Source organism: Brienomyrus brachyistius, chromosome 25 (assembly GCF_023856365.1).
Source record: "Brienomyrus brachyistius isolate T26 chromosome 25, BBRACH_0.4, whole genome shotgun sequence".
Classification (NCBI taxonomy): Eukaryota; Metazoa; Chordata; class Actinopteri; order Osteoglossiformes; family Mormyridae; genus Brienomyrus; species Brienomyrus brachyistius.
Genome location: NC_064557.1, coordinates 10,133,582 through 10,153,214, shown reverse-complemented (window position 1 = coordinate 10,153,214; position 19,633 = coordinate 10,133,582). Strand labels below are relative to the sequence as shown.

General features: G+C 42.6%; 3 protein-coding genes across 9 annotated transcripts; 1 reads left to right on the top strand and 2 right to left on the bottom strand.

The window, feature by feature from the left end:
* Window positions 1-3,721: 3,721 nt before the first annotated feature.
* On the bottom strand, window positions 3,722-11,361 carry vps37c (VPS37C subunit of ESCRT-I). The gene is made up of 6 exons (XM_048996376.1): window positions 10,857-11,361; window positions 10,489-10,554; window positions 10,139-10,235; window positions 5,842-6,013; window positions 5,568-5,650; window positions 3,722-5,352 (listed from the first exon to the last, which is right to left on the bottom strand). The coding sequence occupies exons 3-6, from the start codon at window positions 10,229-10,231 to the stop codon at window positions 4,702-4,704; spliced, it is 999 nt and encodes a 332-aa protein (XP_048852333.1). The 5' UTR covers window positions 10,232-10,235; window positions 10,489-10,554; window positions 10,857-11,361; the 3' UTR covers window positions 3,722-4,701.
* A 363-nt stretch (window positions 11,362-11,724) lies between these two features.
* Window positions 11,725-15,113, bottom strand: si:dkey-9i23.16 (uncharacterized protein LOC571915 homolog). 5 transcript variants are annotated; one of them, XM_048996408.1, is made up of 7 exons: window positions 14,976-15,113; window positions 14,434-14,551; window positions 13,833-13,920; window positions 13,279-13,389; window positions 12,998-13,054; window positions 12,699-12,860; window positions 11,725-12,444 (listed from the first exon to the last, which is right to left on the bottom strand). In XM_048996408.1, the coding sequence occupies exons 3-7, from the start codon at window positions 13,917-13,919 to the stop codon at window positions 12,328-12,330; spliced, it is 534 nt and encodes a 177-aa protein (XP_048852365.1). In that variant the 5' UTR covers window position 13,920; window positions 14,434-14,551; window positions 14,976-15,113; the 3' UTR covers window positions 11,725-12,327. The 5 variants fall into 5 exon arrangements, with proteins under 5 accessions (XP_048852365.1, XP_048852363.1, XP_048852367.1 ...); XM_048996406.1 differs by having other exon boundaries at window positions 14,438-14,551; XM_048996410.1 differs by having other exon boundaries at window positions 14,434-14,587; window positions 14,976-15,110.
* Window positions 15,114-15,117: 4 nt separating this feature from the next.
* On the top strand, window positions 15,118-18,335 carry tmem176 (transmembrane protein 176). Of its 3 annotated transcripts, none has more exons than XM_048996404.1 (7): window positions 15,118-15,250; window positions 15,635-15,762; window positions 16,157-16,267; window positions 16,743-16,799; window positions 16,894-17,043; window positions 17,754-17,870; window positions 18,117-18,335. In XM_048996404.1, exons 2-7 carry the CDS (start codon window positions 15,640-15,642, stop codon window positions 18,174-18,176), a joined length of 618 nt encoding a protein of 205 aa, XP_048852361.1. In that variant the 5' UTR covers window positions 15,118-15,250; window positions 15,635-15,639; the 3' UTR covers window positions 18,177-18,335. The 3 variants fall into 3 exon arrangements, with proteins under 3 accessions (XP_048852361.1, XP_048852359.1, XP_048852362.1); XM_048996402.1 differs by having other exon boundaries at window positions 15,125-15,250; window positions 15,596-15,762; XM_048996405.1 differs by having other exon boundaries at window positions 15,156-15,250; window positions 15,638-15,762.
* Window positions 18,336-19,633: the final 1,298 nt, after the last annotated feature.

The following is a 19,633-nucleotide window of genomic DNA, read 5'->3' as shown; positions in this document are numbered from 1 at the left end:
CACTGTATCTACACTGTTGTGTAATAATACTGTAACCCTAACCCACCTGTGTCAGTACGCTCAGCCCCTGTATCTACACTGTTCTGTAATAATACTGTAACCCTAACCTGTCTGTGTCAGTGCGCTCAGCCCCTGTATCTACACTGTTCTGTAATAATACTGTAACCCCAACCTGTCTGTGTCAGTGCGCTCAGCCCCTGTATCTACACTGTTGTGTAATAATACTGTAACCCTAACCCACCTGTGTCAGTACGCTCAGCCCCTGTATCTACACTGTACTTTAATGATACTGTAACCCTAACCTGTCTGTGTCAGTGCACTCAGCCCCTGTATCTACACTGTTCTGTAATAATACTGTAACCCTAACCTGTCTGTGTCAGTGCACTCAGCCCCTGTATCTACACTGTTCTGTAATAATACTGTAACCCCATCCTGTCTGTGTCAGTGCGCTCAGCCCCTGTATCTACACTGTTCTGTAATAATACTGTAACACTAACCTGCCTGTGTCAGTGCGCTCTGCCCATGTATCTACACTATTCTGTAATAAGAACATAAGAACATAAGAACTATACAAACGAGAGGAGGCCATTCGGCCCATCAAGCTCGCTTGGGGAGAACTAAACTAATAGCTCAGAGTCGTTAAAATCTTATCTAGCTCTGATTTAAAGGAACCCAAGGATTCAGCTTGCACTACATTATCAGGAAGGCTATTCCATACTCTGACTACACGCTGTGTAAAGAAGTGCTTCCTTAAATCCAGCTTGAAATGTTCTCCCGCTAATTTCCACCTATGGCCACGAGTTCGTGTATTTAAACTAATGCTGAAGTAACTATTTGGTTGAACAGCATCCAAACCTGTTAGAATCTTATATACCTGGATCATGTCCCCCCTCAGTCTCCTTTGCTTGAGACTGAACAGATTTAGCTCAAGTAACCGTTCCTCGTATGACATTCCTCTAAGACCAGGAATCATTTTTGTGGCCCTACGCTGCACCTTTTCTAAGGCCACAATGTCCTTTTTAAGATATGGTGACCAAACCTGCACACAATATTCTAGGTGAGGTCTCACCAAGGAATTGTATAATCTTAGCATTACCTCCCTTGACTTAAACTCCACACACCTGGAGATATACCCCAACATCCTATTGGCCTTTTTTATTGCTTCCCCACACTGGCGAGAATGGGACATGGAAGCATCAACATACACACCAAGGTCTTTCTCATGATCAGCTACCTTTATTTCAGTGACACCCATGAAATACCTGTACTTTATATTTCTGCTCCCTAGATGGAGTACCTTACATTTATCGACATTAAATTTCATCTGCCAGGTATCGGCCCAGTCACTAATTAAATCAAGATCCCGCTGTAGCTGCTGAGCCACTAATTCAGTATCTGCTACATCACCCACCTTGGTGTCATCTGCAAATTTCACCAGTTTACTGTATATATTGGTATCCATATCATTTATGTAAATTAGGAACAATAGTGGTCCTAAAATCGAACCCTGCGGTACCCCACTATGAATGCAAGCCCACTGTGACATTGTGCCTCTCTGTGTAATAATACTGTAACACTAACCTGCCTGTGTCAGTGCGCTCTGCCCCTGTATCTACACTGTACTGTAATAATACTGCATGGCTAACCCACCTGTCTCAGTGCGCTCTGCCCTTTATCTACACTGTACTATAATAATACTGCCTACCTCTTATGATCACTGTCATTGTTCCATCACATCTTATTCCTTGTTCTCCACACAGATACCAAGCTCCTTCATTCTTGAACGTCTCCACACCTTTTCTTATTGCTTTTGTTCACATGAATTTTTTTTTTATTCTTCAGAATCACCTCTCACCCCCTCTTTCCATGTTTTGCTGCCGCCAGCTCTACATCTGATCCTAAATGCTCATCTGCAAACATCTATTAATGTGCTTACACAGTATTTCATTTGACAAAACTACTCCACATATCTGCAGTCATTCTTTAAACCAGCCACTGTGTAACAGTGAAGTACCTGTATGTGACACGATAACCTTGTGGTGGACTGGCATCCTGTCCAGGGTGTTCCCAGCCTCGTGATCTGTGCTACCTGGGATGGAGCCCAGGCTCAACTAGATCCTATACTGGATTGGAAGGATGGACACACTGCAAGCTGGAATTTCTGCAGGTTTTCTCAGAGTGATGCCAGTGTTTGATTTTAGTCATGATTTGGTTATTTGTTTTATTATCAATATCACCTACTATTTAAAATAATTGGTCTGTTGAATAATGTGCCATCACTTTAAGGCACAAACATATGGTATGATGGGAAAATGAATAGGAAAAGAGATACTTTGAGTGTACGCTGCCTTATTTATACGAGTCCGGTTGCTCCACAACAAAACAGTGAAAATAAGCAAATATATAACAAGCACCTAGTCAAAATAAATTTGGCAAACAAACAAGGAGCCATCCTGTTTTAAGAATGTGATAGGTGACTAAAACAGTCAGGCTGGCTGTATGTCATTTTCTGGGCTCAACATATGCTTCCAAAGGCAGGGAGCGCCCACTTCTGAATGGGGTCAGGGACGGTCTGAGAAGTTTGCCATGTTTCGACGGTGAAAACAGCGCGAAGATGATGTGAAAATACAGCCTGACGCAAACATTGGCCTATGTTTTAAAATACATCATCCAAAGCATATGGCGGAGGGAATGTCATGGATCCGCAGTGTCACCTTCATGCTAACTTCGCACTGCTAGGATGTACTAAAATCAGTGTGACAAGAAACGGGATTTTTTTATGTGAAGACAGACTGAGAGGATGTTTAAAAACCTCAAGTAGGGCCTGCATGATATTGAAAAAAAATAATGCAATATTTGAGATTCTGCAATTAACATTGTGATATTTATAAAACAAAAAAGGTGATGAAATTTATCCAAAATAAATTATGATTAGTAGTGCATGCAGAGCTCACGCAGAAGGAGCGGCAGTAAAGTTTAAACTGTTTTTTGAACATATGCTCCATTGCGTAAAAGAAATGATTGACATTGTAAGGTTTTGTTCCCTGAGACAGAGTGGAAATGATTTAGTATAACTTGTCTTAATCCAGCTGACTATCGTACTCTTTGCGATATGAGAACTGCATGTGTATAACATGCGATATCAATATTAATATTGCACATTGCGCAACTCTAAGAACGACTGCGATTGGTGATGTGCTGTGCTTGAAGAGCCTGCAAAGTCACTCACTAGAAACAAACTCCATGTAACTAAAAACCCTTAAATTGGAGTAAAACACATCATGCAAGTCATGGAAAATGAGAACCGTGTGAGTTTTCCATTTGTTTTAAGCAGCAAAAAAGTTATAGCATGACATGTTTAATTCGCCTTACTTCGCACATCCTGCAATTATTGTGCATGCGCACATCACAATGATGATACTGAAACAATATATATGGTGCAGCCCAAGTCAAAAGTGTACAGAATACATGCACTTTCAGATCTTTTTTGACATAAAGGCACAGGTGTCCTACTAACTATGACCACTGATCTCTATCGGGGATGTGTGTGTTCTTGCATACCAGCTTTGCACACCCCCAACTTTATGAGTATATTCACTTTCTGTGTGTATGTGAGGCACGATCACCAAGCACAGTAAGGCTGGTGGCTGGCAGGGATTGTGCACAAATAAAAGATTAACCTCAGCAAATATGTGAGAGAAAGCAGTGAGAACATGCAGGCTGACAGGTGACTGCTTCAGTGTTTAATATCCACACAAACTGAACAGGTTACAGTCAATAGCAGATCAAGATTCAACTTGTTTCTCATTAGGAAGTGTTAATGCCATCTAAACGTCAAACACCATCTTAGCACCCTGACACATAACAAATCAAATTCCTTCCACATGGATTCAAGATTAAACAACATCTGTAACATTTCCCTTCATTTAGATCATTTTCATACAAATTACTGATAGTCTCATATTTTATACAAAGTTCAATGGTGCTTTAATGAGGCTGTAATGTGAGGAGATGAAGCAAAAAATCCCAAGAAAACCAGCGAGGCTAGGAGGAGACAGACGGGGCGAGGGGTGGGAAAAAGGGCCAGGGCGGATGATAGGGGTAACAAACGGGGAGGGGGACGAGGGTAACGAGTGGCAGGGACAGCAGGGGTAACAGATGGGGCGGGGAGCGGGAAAAAGGGCTGGGGCAGACAGAGAGGGTAATAAAATCAGTGTGTCACACTGATCACAAGTTGACAGGGGGGCAGACGGCGAGGGCAACAGGCATACAGTGAGCTTAGGAAGGATTATCTTGGGAAACGTTCATTGGTAAAGTGCAGAGAGAGCTGACATGCTCCGACACGCCCCAATACACCCTGATACGCCCTGACACGCTCCGGCACGCAGTGGCACATTCTCCTCACTGTGCACCGGCCACTTCTATCACTGTCGAGCTGCAGTGTTTGAAAACGGGAGTTGGGGCGCACAAAGCCGGACCATTAGCGGGGGGAGGGGGTGCAGAAGATACGCTAACAAACCTACAGTGGACCTCAAAGGCGGCGGCACACAGCAGCGTCCCCTGGGTCACACTCAACAACCACGATGACTAACAGAACCTCCCCTACTGCCAAAAGCCCGGATCCAGACTGCGAGCCGAGCCGCGGAAAAAAACCCAGAGAGTGACGGATACGGGAGCAGGACTGTGTGCAGAGCAGCGGACTTATGAGTAGGGCTGGGGGACAAAGCCGGACCTGCCCATGGGGGGTTGGGGGGGAGGTAAACTCGGCCCGGCCGGGTAATCATACCTAGGAAACTGGTAGGGAGCAGGGTACTGGGGCTGGGGAGCACCATACTGGCCAAATTGGGGAGCTGGTGAGGCAGGGAATGCAGGATGCGTCGGGTAAGGGCAGGACGAGAGCCCGAAAGGGGGCAGAGCTGGGCCCTGGCCGGGGTAGGAGGGGAACTGTGCTGCTGGATTCGTTGGGCCTGCAGGTGCAACTGCGACCTGTGAGTTTGGAGGAGCAACGGGGTAGGGAGGGTAATGCAAGCCAGGGCCCGCCTGTGCCGGGGGCCCGCTGGTAAAGCTGCTGCCACTTCCATTTGAGGCAGCAACGTCACTGTGCTGCTGAAGCGGGGGCTGCCATGGTGACGGGACCCCAGGTGCCCCCTCCGGCTTGGCGCATGGCTGTGATGTCATCAGCCCGGGACCAGGGCCTGTCAGCTCACTGCTTCCCTCCCGCTTCGGCCGTAGGAGCTCCTGCAGCTTCTCCATTCGCACCCGACGCCTGTGGGCCAGTGAACGGAGCGAGAGGAAGCGATCCAGGAAGGACTCCAGGGGGAGAGAACCACTGAGGAAGTCATCGGCCAGAGCCTAGGGGAGGGGCCAGCACACACAATTAGCATATTAAAGGTGCTCTTAAAGAGACAGACCTACATCACCTAGAGATAGATGCACACCACTAGAATGTGATGCATTTCACATAACAGAGAGATGTGTGTGAATAGGAGCTTCCTCTTGCTTTCTTGCTGCTACGTACCACCCTTTGTTTATTATGCACAGTACAAGTAGACACTTGTCTGACTCACCTCAGATTCAGTCTCAGTGTTGGCGCCCTCTGTCTGCAACTGGAGGAAGAGTCCCTCGGGAGACACCTGTCCTGCTATTTGATCTGTGGGTGGGGGGCAGGGATTGTTTTAAAATAATACCACCACCTCCCTCTAGGATCCCAATAACATGCTAATTTTGCTACAATTTTCTAAGATGTTTTCAACCAAAAACACCAGAACAATTCTAATATTTTTAAGTGACTTGCCAAGTGTCCCAGTCGCCCACCCTCCCAGCCTCCCTTGGCAGTCGCACCTCTGTGACAGCAGTGCTGCTGGTATGCAGCCCTCACACGCTCCAGCTCCACGTAACGCTCCACCAGCCGCTGCCTGCCCTGCTGCAGCTGGGGCTTCAGCTCCAGGTTCTGCTCGGCCAGGCTGCGGTTTGAGGCAAGCGCCATCTCCCTCTCCAGCTGGGCATTTTGCACCTGGACAGGACAGAGGCACACATCCACACACAGACACACCCACACACAGACACACCCACACACAGACACAACCACACAGAGAGACACCCACACACAGAGACACCCACACACAGAGACACCCACACACACACAGGTTTGTAATTATATCTTTGTTGGGACTCTCCATTCATGTCTATGGTGAGAACTCACAAAATACGAGACGTTTGGCATTTTTGATTGCATTCAAAGATCTTTGTGGGGACCTGAAAAACAGTCCCCACAATGTCAAAATAAGTTTTTAATTAAACGTTCCCCACAATGTAAACATAATCTGCATGAACGGACCTGACCGTCCAGCGTCACACAACTCCTAAGCCTGACTAGCAAAATGTGGTCTGATCTTCACCTAAGTCACAATTATAGACAAACACTAACTAAAATCTCAAACAGATGAAATGTTATGTCTTTTGAGCACATTGAGTAAACATCAGCAGTGTAGGCTATAAAAACCAACTGAAACTTTGACTTTAACCACCTGCACTTTGACTGCAACCCCCTTTATCAGCACATACCTGCACCAAATATTTCCTGTAGTTATACATCTACACAAAAATGAGGATTAACTCGCACAGCCCTCTTCAGGTCACGTCAAAGCATCTGGATAGGGTTAAGGTCAGTGCCCGTATATATAAAGCTTCTCAGAATCACTCCCAGGAATTGCACTAAACATCTCACTATGATAAGAATTTATCCTACGTCAGAGCAGGACGTGAGAAGCAGCTATGAAGCGTCTTACAGCCACTGTCAGTGAGGAGTTTGAGAATGAATGGCTTTTCATGTTTAGAACACCCTTGGCCTCAAACTGATAATAAAAATGACATATTGTAGGTTTATCATATCACTGCTAAACTACTGGCATATAATAATAATAATAATAATAATAATAATAATAATAATAATAATAATAATAATGTCAATGTAGAGTATAAAGAAATCTGGAAAACAAAGAGTCATTGATTGCTTTTGCTGAATGATATTACAGCTGGAAATCTAAATTTAAAACTAACAGTGTAACAGATCTTGAGATGTGGCCAGAATGCAAATTAGCCTGCCGTCCAGGTAATTCCATCATTTTTATATATTAATTTTGTCCGCTCATCATTGAAAACAACATGATAAACATACCATCCATTGAAAAGAGAATCAGGACCCCAATAAACTGACACATGACTCTGTATATTAACATGACTTCCTGTTTTTACTGATGTCACTTCCTGTTTCCCTGCTAAGGCTGCTTTTGGGAATACCTCCCTGGTGCTCTCACTTGAAGATGTATTTAGAGATTATTGATTAATTATTACTGATTATTAATAATTTAATTGTTCCCAATCACTACCAGTGACGGTAAGTGAGCGACAGACAGTTTCACAGATATCCGTTTGGGCAAATTTTAATTAATATTTCAATGCTTGCAAGTGCACTTCACATTCAATAGCTATCTCACAGTCACTGATGGCGAATGTACAAAGTGTGATTAATAAATATTTAGAAATATATAAGTTATATAGATTATACAAGTTAAATGGTGTACATTGTCTCCCACAGTTTAATGCTTAAGCACACTTTACTGGTAATATCTGTGTTGTGTGTTTTATACTTACTAATCCATTAAATCTATCCTTTGTACTTTGAACTGAAACAGTGCAGTTATTAATAGTAGTGCTAAGGTATTGCGAGATCTCGCAAAAAGACTTATTCTTTTTCTTCCATTACTTTTTTTCTCCTCCCATGTTTTCCTAGTGACTCCATACAGTTGCACTGCATACAAGGATGGTAGCAAATACTCTACAATTCCTGTCGAGCCAACATCTCTTCTCCATTCTCAGATTGTGTGCTCCTGTCTATGTATCTTCTAGGATCTCCTAACGGGTCTGGACAGCTCTCAAGCTCTCCTAAATCCTGGCAGAGTTAGGAGTACTTTTCAACGATAGGAGCATTAATAAAATGCTCGACCCTAAAAGCAAGACCAAAATTGAGACTTTTGGGCCACTTATAACCATTTTCCTACTCTGAGATGCTTTATAAATATGGACACAGGACTCTGACATTTTTCTTATCTTTTTTTTAACCATTCTTCAGTTTGATTTAGTTGTGTGTTTAGGGTCCTTGTCTCTTTGGATCATCCAACGTTTCTTAGGCTTGAGGTCATGAACTGCTGCCCCTCCATTCTGCTGTAAAATATTTTGATACACTTTTGAATTCCTCGTTCCCTCAATGATCCCCCTCCACCATGTCACACTCTCAATGAGGCTTTGATGTTGGTGTGCAGTGTCGAGCATGCTTTTTTTCCCCTCCAAACATAGCGTTGCATGTTTGGCCTAAGAAGTTCCACATTTTCCTCATTGGTCCATAAAACATTTTCCCGGACATGTTGTGGAACATCTAAGTGTTCTTTGTCACTTGAGACAGGCTGCGATGCCAATATTCCACAGCAGGGTTTTCTTTTATGGTATCCTTCCATGAATACCATTCTCGTGCAGCGTTGTTCTAATAGTGGACACTGGAACAAAGGTGTTTGTAGAGTCTTCTGTACAGTTACCCTTGGGTTCTTCTCACTTTTGCGGTATTACCCATTGAAGTCTTGAAGTGATCTTAACAGACATAGCCCACTCCTAGTGAGACTAGCGACAGTCCTGATTTTCCTCCATTTATAGTGTATGCAGGTTTTCTCTGACACTCCCTAATTAGATTACTAATTACAGGACATATTGGCTGAAGAGTCCTCACACCCGGTTTTGAACAGCTGACCTAAAGGTTGCCACAAAAACCTGCACGTATTCCGGCCCTTTGCAGATAAGATTGCCCACCCCTGACTTAAAGGTTCACTTGTTTTCTTGCCTGCACTGAGGATATTTCCTCGATATGCTCAATAAAGTATAAAAAAAATTGTGTGTTATTGGTTTAATTAGATTGTGTTTGTCTATATTTGTGACTTAGATGAAGAAACCCCGTTATATTAATAATTAACGCACAAATCCAGGTAATTCCAAAGGGTTCACATACTTTTCTTGCAACTGCATACTGAAATTTGTACTGCGCTTCCTGAATTAAGATAAGCAAAGACGACCATAAAAAAAAAATCAGCCTCATCTTATACTCAAAATGAGATAAATCGAAACGTGAATTCAGGTATAATTTTTCAAGAGAAAAATTTACTAAAAACGACAGTGAAAGCAGCTCCCTCCCTGAAGACTGCTGATATTAGGGCAATAATTAAGGATTTTAAAATGGCTACAGCTGGGATGTTCCTACCCAGAAGCAGATGCCCCTCATGCACAGTGAACTGCACAATTTTAGACAGCTATGGATTGGCAGAAACTGACTACACCCTGGTTCACGAATCTGTAAAACTACCACTACCAACAGAATGCATCTGCCGACATCAACCCATACGCATCAGTCCGTACACATTAATAAAACTCACAACAAATCTTGACTGAGTCTGGGTTCTGTTGTCAGAAAAGTATGAAACAGCTTTCTGGCAACAAATGGCAGAAGTGCTTTGGAGCAAAACGTGTCACAATAGTGCAGAAAGGCAGCCGACATCACTGTGCTGTAGACCGGTAATGTTGTGGGGCTGTTTCTCTGCACTGGTAGCAAACACACCGGGCAAATAGCTGGAGATCTAAGTTCAGCATCTGGCTGACATAATGCTGACTATGAAAAACACTTTTCAAAAAAGAAAGTGAAATTGGTCCAGTATTTTTTTTTTTTATTTTACTGTAAATTTAAATCTGCGTGTGAGGACAGGTATCATGAAAATTAATGTAAGGTGACCCGAACAAATCAGGACCTGAGTCTTCACTGGGGTTTACAAAACCTGAAGCTCCAAACGACTGACAAGTGACCGTGGTTCTTTAAAATATTTGTGATATTCTCAGGAACTTTCTTAAATGCGTCTTGGGAATAAAGTTCTTTTTTTTAACTGAATAGAAATTCAGTCCATTTTAGTGTCACTGATTTTATATGCAATTTAAGCCATTTAAACAACTGAATCACATTAAAAGATTCCATACTGTCTGAAGATAAGAGTGCCCATTGCACACAACAAAGCCCCCTCTAAAGATTTTTTTTTACAGTGGGTACCTCATCGGACTCCAAAGCCAGTGACTGGACACGGTCTGCATCATCCAGTAAATCCTGCAGCTCTGCCTGGCTAAGGTGCTGAAGCTTTTCCATCAACCTGAATCAGGGACACATGAGCTGCGATGAGTACATTTACACAGACAGCTGATCTCTGTCCCAAAAAGTAAAAATTCAACCTCAGAATAAAACTCTCACACTAACAACAAATCGCTGATTAAACTACTATACTATTTATTATGGCCGTAATAGTGATGTAACAGAAAAATAAAATACAGGAGACAGAGTGCATTCAACAGAAATTAGGCATTTACAGCTAGTATCCATTATTAGGAACCGATGAAGCTACTTACCGGCGCTGGGAAAGACACAGCAGGCTGCGGCGGCCCCACTTTCACAGGGCGGAGTTTCTAAACTGCCTGTGCCGGGACAGAAATGGTCATAGTGCGGCTATGGTTAGGGCTCTGATTGTAGATTTGAGGTTATCATGATATATTTAGGGTTAAGATGATGGTGAAAGATCTGCGATTATAAAGATACATTTAGGATTATGATGATAGATTTGGGGTTAAGGTTGTGATGAAGATTAAGGGTTATGATAATTGATTTAAGATTGTGCTTGTAGATTCAGGGTTACGATGACAGATTTTTAATTATGATGACAGCGATAGTTTTATACAGCCGATCGGAAAGATTGGTACCGGAGCGAAACAATACTCACGTTGGGCTATCAAATCAGACGCACTGAATGTGGGTCCACGTTGACTGACATTCACGGGAATGACAGAGCGATCCTGCTGAGAGATGGAACCGAGCCGAAAACGGTCCAAACAAAGAGAAAGTATGCGTCCGAAATGCGGTGTTAGCCGAGCGGCTAGCGCTGTGCCGAGCTCCGACGGGCTTCACAAAGCGGGCGCCGGCTAACTTAACAGGGCTCACCGAGCGGATCAGCACCAGCTCTCCACGCTGCTACCCGTCGACGACTAAGTCATAACCAACCCGGGTAAACACAGCTTGGAGCCTCAATTGCGCTTTGGTTCCGTCAAGCTGTTCCTCGTTTTCCGAAAAGTTTCACTTGAGACTGACAGAAACCAGCGGCCATTTTGGGTGAACCAATTATCTAGACGTGCGGGGGTGTGCTTGCTCTTTATGAAACCGCGCCTATATTGATATTAAAACATATCTAAACTACATAAGTGCCGTGGAATTATTTAGTGTATATATAATATAATAAGCCATAAAATGTTGATTACACTGTAGTATAATCTGTTTCGAGTTAAAGCAATGGTACGGTCTGCAGCGCCACCGGTTTAAGGGGAAACTCCATGCACGTGACTGGTGCGTTACGCAAACACGGGTGTGATGGGGATTTGCCACATAAAGGTAAACAATAACCGGACAGAAAAAGACGTAGAATATATACATTGCAAAATGATTCAGTAAAAGTTGAAAGGATTGCAAAGATACAGTCACTTGCATGTATAATTCCACGCTAAAGGAATATCATGACATGGTATTAATTTTGAATTATAAGAAAACTTCTCGACAGTTTTTAGTAACATTTTCCAAGCATTTTCACTGACTGCCAGTTTTCAGAACAATATATTTATGTTTTAATCGTACACATGATATAACAAACATACAGCATAATAAATGAAAATATAGGTCAGAAGACATGATAAATTGTATAAAACGTTCTTTAAAAGTTTAAGATACAAGAAAAAAAACACAACGGGATACAGTTCACAGTTGAGATCCTATAAAGAGGATTATGGCAAATGTGAATCATATTACAGGGTACTAAATAAAACCATAACAAAATCATACAAGAGGAAATGTCTACAGGTTCTCACTCATTTTGGAACAGAAGATTATTCAGGTCTAGATCAAATACTAAATAGACTTAGAGGAGCATCTGCCAACTGACAGTGTTGATCTTTGACATTTGATAATAGTGTTGCTGATCTACATCTTTATGTACAAGTTCTGATTATACAGCTCTGGAAAAAAAATGTGACCATTCTAAATGTAAAAAAAATATCTGCATTTTTAAACCGTGGTTTGATCCTGGATCTGCTGGCAGAAGGTTACAGTATGCCTGACACTGAAAATATTACTATATTGTCTCTTCATTTTTTCCAGAGCTGTATATACACGTTTCTCAGACAGTGTTGTGCTAATGAATCCATTCTTTAATGGGACTGAGTATTTTTCAGGCCTTTCAGTGCAGAAAATGAAAGGAGAGTGTGAAGCACAAGAGCCACCAGATCGTAAAAAAAGAGCAGGCTTGCGATACCTGTAAAGAAATCCTGAAATGAGAGGGAGACAGCAGTTATAGTCTGGAATGGTGTAGTGCAGATGCTGACAGACACATTACAGGCGACAAATGCTCAGACTTTCAGGTGTTGGTCAGCTGCCCTTTAGACTGTAGGGCTCCGCCTGGGTTTGCTGTGGAAACCCCTGGTTTAGAGTCCTACAGCCACATGGCACTGCAGGAGTACTGCGGAACTGCAACGGTGTAAAGAGTGATCGGGAAGTATGCGGCGGAACGGCGGATACTCACAAGCAGTATCTCGTCTGCACAGTTTGTGAATCCATAATCATCAAATTCTGTGATATTGCAGTTCCTCTTGGGGGGCAGATATGCCAGGGATGGGCCGTAGACACAGATGGCACTCAAAGCCCCCATTACACCAGCCACATTAGTATATGCACAGCTCTTCAGCTGAGAGAGACAATGACATTGGGAGGGGGGGGGTGGTTGAGTGATGTAAACTAGGGAATTCTTGTAATAATTGTCATTATGATCATTTTTACTGTATAAATCTGACAGCAGAATAATTCAAGCTGGAATGTACTTACGAGTGATTTATTGGGGGATTTTTCGCAGGCAACTGTAAGAGACCCAGCTGTCACAAACTGAAAAGAAATACATGGTCTCTCTCTTAGGAAACTATATACATGCATCTACAATTCAAGTTAAGCATCTGGTTAAGCGTCAGCAGGAGTGTGAAACTTTGAAACTTATACCCTGACTATGGATATGAAGCAATAGTATCAGTCACTGATAGTATCGATTACTCATCAGAAATTATTTATTCAATAATGATAACATAGTTTTAAAATATTTTTGGTTACAGTACCATACAGCCAACACACAGGGGAAGGAGGTAGAGCATGGGCAGGCTGAGGTCTAAGTAATAGAGCGGCACAGCCAGAAGTAAATGGAACAGCCCCAGCAACACCGCCCCCACCTGGAGAAATGATGAAAACGCCGCGTCAAGGGCGCGAAGGCGAAGAACAAAATAACGCACAATATTCAGCCGTATTTTTTTCATTACACCTTTTGTTCACCGTTATCAACCTCTTTTTTCGCCAAAGCACCCATTCTTAATGTAGATTCTTAAATTAAAGCTTTGCGTTAATCTTTATTACTATTATAATTATATCTGAATGTCTTGTCATTCCCCTGTCAAATGAAGTTTGATTACTTATAAAAAACATACTCAAATATGGTAGTGGTAATAAAAACTTAAGTCTGCTACGAAAACTTTATTATTTTATGTGAGGGTTTTTTCACCCAAAAGAAGTATTTTATATTGGATAGGCATGAAAATTGATTGGTTATGTATAAAAACATGACGTAACTCGGGAGCACGCGGGTACGGTTCAGATGGCCGTGGCAATGACCGCTTACCGCTATGGCCTCCGTGTCCCAGAACAGAAAGGGCTGGTATAGCTTCGGAGACGCCGTCCGTATGTTCTCTAAATGGGGAGACACCATCCTGCAAGAAAAAGGCTTTCTTGACGTATATATAAACAGTTTCTTGACCTAATAGACGGTTCTGTCTTGGTTCACCCAAATAAACCAAACACCCTACAATATTAATAAACGTTCTCCCAACGACAGTGAGCGCAATAAAATGGCGTTTACTTTGTTGGATAACTGAAATAAAATCGATAATTTGTTATAGGTAACTGAAATTCAACATACCACCATTATTTTGTAAGCAAGGAGGCACCCTCGCCATTTTCTAATCTGATTAAAAGATTTGGTGACTTTAAACTGTAGAGTTTGTTTCGTATAAATATTTCCCACAACCATAATGTTGTTTTTTTTTTCCTGAGAAATATGTATTTTTCGTCATGTAACAGCATTTAGCAGAGGTGGGAGATGTATAGTCTGATGTTATTTTTATGTCATGTTACACTTCATGCATCTCATATGAACTCCTAAAATGAGTATAATATATACATATATAACATGACCAGCAATCTGGACTAAGCGGGATACTAACTTGCCTGAAGATGAGCTCGGGCACCCAGCCGGAGGGAGGAGAGCTTTATCCGGAGCGGGATTGGAGGTTTGCGGGACTTAGAGGAATGATCTAGTGGACAATTTGCGGCCAAAGAGGGCTGTGGAGAGACTTTACTGCTGTCAGTACAACGAAGCTTGGGGGAAAACGTGGAAAAGTGATTACTATCCAAACACAGCGCTATTAAGTGTGTCCCACCTCGGGACCTAAATGATGGCATGTTACACGAAAATAACAATTTTCGTCCACATTACATAACTCTGATAAATGGCAATCCTGTCTCCTGTCCAAAGTTTTGCGTAAAGCATAAAAAACTCGTTAACTTTCGTACCATTATGAATTCGTAGTAGTATTGGTGAAGTACTTTTACCTTTTCTAAAACTGACAAGATAACTAAATGATGTTTGTAGGAAATTAACAAATGAATGTTGCGTTGCATCACATTCTAACATAGTCCGATTTTAACCTATTTGATGATTTATCACAAGTGCATTCGAGGTACATACACACAACGGCTGACCAACCTTTATGAGCAGAAAGAGTCGGTCCCTTCGACTGCGGCGGATCATGAAAAAGGCAGACAGAGGGGAGCTGCTCGGTACAGTACGTGCCCCTTTTGTTGTGTTACCCCAGAGAAAGGGGAGGGGATGGATGGGGATGGGCCGCAAAACACTGGCCAGAGCAGAGTTGCGAAACTGATCACATTTCCTGCGAGCCTACATCAGTCCACTGGGTGTTTTTTGCGGGATCCGTAAGAAGAAGCTGAGCTTTTTTTGCGTTGTTGGGCCAGAAAGCTCCGGTACGCCTTTTTCTTTATTTCGCGTCTTTCGGCTTTATGTACGTCGTTTAAACCGAATCTGTTATTTGACTTTTTTCTTAGCATCATCTCGGCACCTTAGTTCCTCTTAGATCTCGCCAATTGCAACTTCTTTATAAAACGACTTTGCCGCTAGATTATTTATTTTACCGCATAGGTTGGTAAGTCTTGTAAGAAACATTTTTTAATGATATATGGCTGCGTAAACATCCACACTAAACCACACTCGTACCGTAAACAGTTACATGTTTACATTATGTAAGGAAATATTCATGCATAAATAAACCTCTAAATATAACTTCAGTAATAAGCTCGATCCCTTAACAGTCAGTGAGAGTCCCTGCTGTCTCCTCCGTCCTACATAAGAAGCGATGGATCTGACGGTGTCTAGGAACCTGTCGGTGACGGTGACAGACCACAGCGCGGACAAGCTGCGGGAGAGGCAGCAGAAGCTGAGAGACCGCCTGCAGAAAGTGGAATCCAAAGTCCTTGGGGTCAGATATCACTCCGGTCACCGTCTCTGGCCGATTTGTTACTTATTTGTATCCTGCCAGTCAGGGGTGTACTTAGAGATGAACGGATTAGGGGCTGAATCTTTGCTAGGGAAGCGATGGCAGACATGTTTAATATAAAAAGCTATTCATGTCTTAACCTAATAAATGCACATTTATTTGGGGAGGCAAAAGAAAAAAACATTTTGTTTGAACGAGTAAACATTCAGATTTTCTTGTTTCAGAAGGCTGTAGTAAGACCGCTTGGATCTGAAGTGATTACAGAAAATGCTGTTACTTTTTTGTATAACGGAAACCCAAAAGTGCAGACTGAAAATGTGAGTTGGGTAATGAGCGGTGTGACTGCATAGGCCTGCCTCTTGCTGCTCTGCTGTAGGTCTCCCAGGTGATGCTGGGCTTGATGGTCATCAGCTACTCCCTGCCTCTGCACCTCACTGAATACACAGAGGTCATGACCTTTGGTGTGCCTTGGTGGAGCGCCATTGTGGTAACAACTGACACGTCGCTTCTCGCTAACACCATCTTCTGGTCGCTGGTTGATTTCAGATAGGTGCAAATGTCCAATGCATCAAGATTTCAAGCAATTGGAGGTGTATTTTTTTTACTAATAACACCGCAGAAGGTCTTTCTGGCTGCTTTTCAAATCAAATTATTCAACCAATAATAATCCAGTCTGACCGCACCAGGAAAACAGAAGGATGGCTTCATTGTCTAGCACACTCTTGCATGTTAGTGTCCATGCACTTCTCAGACATTACTGAACAAAAACACAACAGATCCATCGTCTTAGGGTTCTTATATAATATAGCCGCAATGATTAATACAATTAGATTACAATTAGAACATAAGCATATTGTCATGTGATATTGGCCTAAACTACACTTTAAACTTAACAAACATTTGTGAGTCATTCAATATCAACACATATACAGACATTTATTTTGCTTATTCCTGTGCTGCAGTTCATAGTGGCTGGAGCAGTTGCCATAGAAACCGGAAAGCTGGGCAGTATGAACTCGGTGAGTTCAGTGATGTTTTTTGCTGAGGAAGCCGCGTGTTCTACCTCCGCTAAGCATGTTCTGATGTCTCTGGCTTCCCTTTTCATTTTCCTAGCTCCGAGTCTGCTTGCTAGTGTCCCTGGTGGCTGTACTGACATCCACCCTTGCCCTCATTTTCTACTCCATCGACCTCCATAACAACCAAGACACGGACTGTTCCATCAGCAGCTCAGCAGCCCCGTGTGGGGCGCAGCATTATGCCAAAGTGGGTTCATTTCCTGTGTCTGTGCTGTCACTGAATCATGTCTGCAACGTGTCTGCACCATGTCTGCACTGCATCTGCGCTATGTCTGCGCTTCATCTGCGCTGTGTTGTACCATGTAAACCTCCTCCTGCTCTTCCCTCTCTTTGGATAATATGTCTGTGCTGCTCTTTGTTGTGTCTGTGCTGTCTGCACTGTCTGCACCGTGTCTGTGCATGTCCGTCTCCTGCTTTGCTGTTTCTTTGGATTATGCATCTGTGCTGCACTGTGTTATATCTGTGCTGTCTGCCCTGTCTGCATGGTGTCTGCACATATTTTTTTTCCTACTTCTACTCTTCCCTCTCATTTGATAATGTGTTTACGTTGCTCTATGCTGTATCTGCGCTGTCTGCATGGTGCCTGCGCTATCTGCACTGTCTCCATGGTGTCTGGGCATATTCTCCTCCACCTCCTACTCCTATTGGATAATATGTCTGTTCTGCCCTGTGCTGTGTCTGTGCTGTCTGCACTGTGTCTGTGCATGTCTTTCTCCTGCTTTGCTGTTTCTTTGGATAATGCATCTGTGCTGCACTGTGTTGTGTCTGCGCTATCCGTGCTGCCTGCATGGTGTCTGTGCATGTCTATCTGGAAAATGTCAGCTCCTCTTCCTGGCAGGACCACACAGTGTGTTGCTTTCAGCTTGATGAACCTCTGTGTATCTTTTTTCTCCCCAGGCCTTCAGCAGAGGCGTGAAGTCCTGCCTTCTTGTTTTCACCGTCGTTCAGGCTGTTATTTCATCCACTCTTTCATTCTTTCTGTACAAGGAGAGATTCACTTCCACTGAGTATGCGGTGAGAGAACGTGACAGACAGGAATGCGGTCTGCTGTTTATTTCCCTGGACAACCCAAGAATTTATGAAACCCTTAGATCAAAACAGCTTGTATTTTTTAAAAGCCTAGCCTGTTTGCTCAACATTTTTCATAAGCATTTAGCAGGCAAATGCCCACTATTTACTATGAATTTGAGAATGCAGATGATCTGACATGCTCCTTTCCCTAAAATAACCTGTGGTTACCCATGTGTTCCTTTCTTGCAGTCTCTCATGGAGAATACTCCGTCCACCCTTATCAACAACGCACCTTCCGACATCAACTGAGGAAAGCCGTATGTGTGGACCGTATCCATGAAAATATCCAAACATCTTCAAATTCAGTATACTTAATGTAATACAACTTTACAATGTTTTCATTTATACCCGTACTTATTTTTTGTAAAAACATGCATATTTTTATCGTAATACAAGTCGTAAAAACTACACCAGTATTTCTATTCATATCTGTCCTGTTTTTTTCCATGACATGATTGATTGATTTTGTCAAAGCACAGATAAGTAGTGTTCAGTTCTTCTGTCTATCCGCCCATTTTGCCTCGTCTGTGTGACGGCGGCTCCACTGCAGAGTTACTATAATGGTACATTCCGGCCTCTGCAGCTGCCTTTGAACCCTTGCCCCTCCCCCGATTCCTCCACTGAGTTTTGCCTGTTTCCTGTTTCCTTACAATCATCTCATTCACAGGCAGTGATGATGAATTTTTTGCATGGATTCCAGAATTCTGCAGCTGACTCTCTTTCGGCTTCACCTCATCCTTTTTCATTTTCCGCCCCCAACACAGTCTCTGTTTCTCATTCATAGTCTAAGCCCTTTGTCCCTCAATCTTTTAAAACTGCTTGTATGGGTGTGTGTGTGTGTGTGGGGGGGGGGGGGGTTGCACCCTTTGCCAGGCAGCATAGTTTTGGCATAAACTGGCATTTTGCAGTTTTATGGCCTGCATACAGAAATGAACATGTCATCAGTTAAATACCTCTCTGTCCCAGTCTAAACCAACATTATGGACACAGATCTGGAGTTTTGCTGGTTGAAGAAATTAGGAAGGAAGCAGAGAGGTTTACATGCTGGATAAATATACTGTGCGTTCAACAAAATGGAATTAAATAGAATATATATATATATGAGATGTTCAGTGGTAATGGAATTACTATTACATACGGTTAGAAACACTGAAAGAAACACATGTGTGACACGCATAGTTTGTCAGAAAGTGCTGAGTAAGCAGATGTGGGAGCAGACCAGCAAGCCTCTGATACAGGTGCACTACAGTCCTGCTGCACTCATAATTGCGCGCTATACCGAAAGCGGAGTACAGGAAGAGTACTTAACAAAAGTCATCTGAAAAACAAATACTTCTAAAAATGTATTTACAAAAAATGTTGGTTAAATAATTAAGAAGTATAATGACAACTGAGAATAATGATAACTTTGTATATCTATGTAATTTTTACCAATGCCGATGGGTTTTGCTGAGAGATAGCTATTCTAGACAGCTAAGTTGTTTTTGATTGGCTGTGAGCTCGACATATCAGAAGTACGGTTTCAGTCCCAATGACATCATTAGCGCCTTTCACATTAAAAGGGCACTTGATGAATGAGGAAATGCTTATTCTTTTCTTATGTTTGACTCCCTGCTGTGGCTGATGTTCACCCAGTTAAATAAATAAGATAACAAAGCGCAGGAATAACTGCATACTTATTTACGAGGTTTATAAATAACCTTACG

Excerpts from the sequence above, each read along its gene's own strand:
- vps37c (XM_048996376.1), bottom strand. The coding sequence starts at position 10,231 with ATGGAAAAGCTTCAGCACCTTAGCCAGGCAGAGCTGCAGGATTTACTG. Across the intron at positions 5,651-5,841 it reads GCAGCACTGCTGTCACAGAG|ATCAAATAGCAGGACAGGTG; the intron begins GTGCGACTGCCA and ends CCCCACCCACAG. Across the intron at positions 5,353-5,567 it reads ACACTGAGACTGAATCTGAG|GCTCTGGCCGATGACTTCCT; the intron begins GTGAGTCAGACA and ends CCCCTCCCCTAG.
- si:dkey-9i23.16 (XM_048996408.1), bottom strand. The coding sequence starts at position 13,919 with ATGGTGTCTCCCCATTTAGAGAACATACGGACGGCGTCTCCGAAGCTA. Across the intron at positions 13,390-13,832 it reads GGGACACGGAGGCCATAGCG|GTGGGGGCGGTGTTGCTGGG; the intron begins GTAAGCGGTCAT and ends TCATTTCTCCAG. Across the intron at positions 12,861-12,997 it reads AATCCCCCAATAAATCACTC|CTGAAGAGCTGTGCATATAC; the intron begins GTAAGTACATTC and ends TGTCTCTCTCAG.
- tmem176 (XM_048996404.1), top strand. The coding sequence starts at position 15,640 with ATGGATCTGACGGTGTCTAGGAACCTGTCGGTGACGGTGACAGACCAC. Across the intron at positions 16,268-16,742 it reads CTTGGTGGAGCGCCATTGTG|TTCATAGTGGCTGGAGCAGT; the intron begins GTAACAACTGAC and ends CCTGTGCTGCAG. Across the intron at positions 17,044-17,753 it reads GGGCGCAGCATTATGCCAAA|GCCTTCAGCAGAGGCGTGAA; the intron begins GTGGGTTCATTT and ends TTTTCTCCCCAG.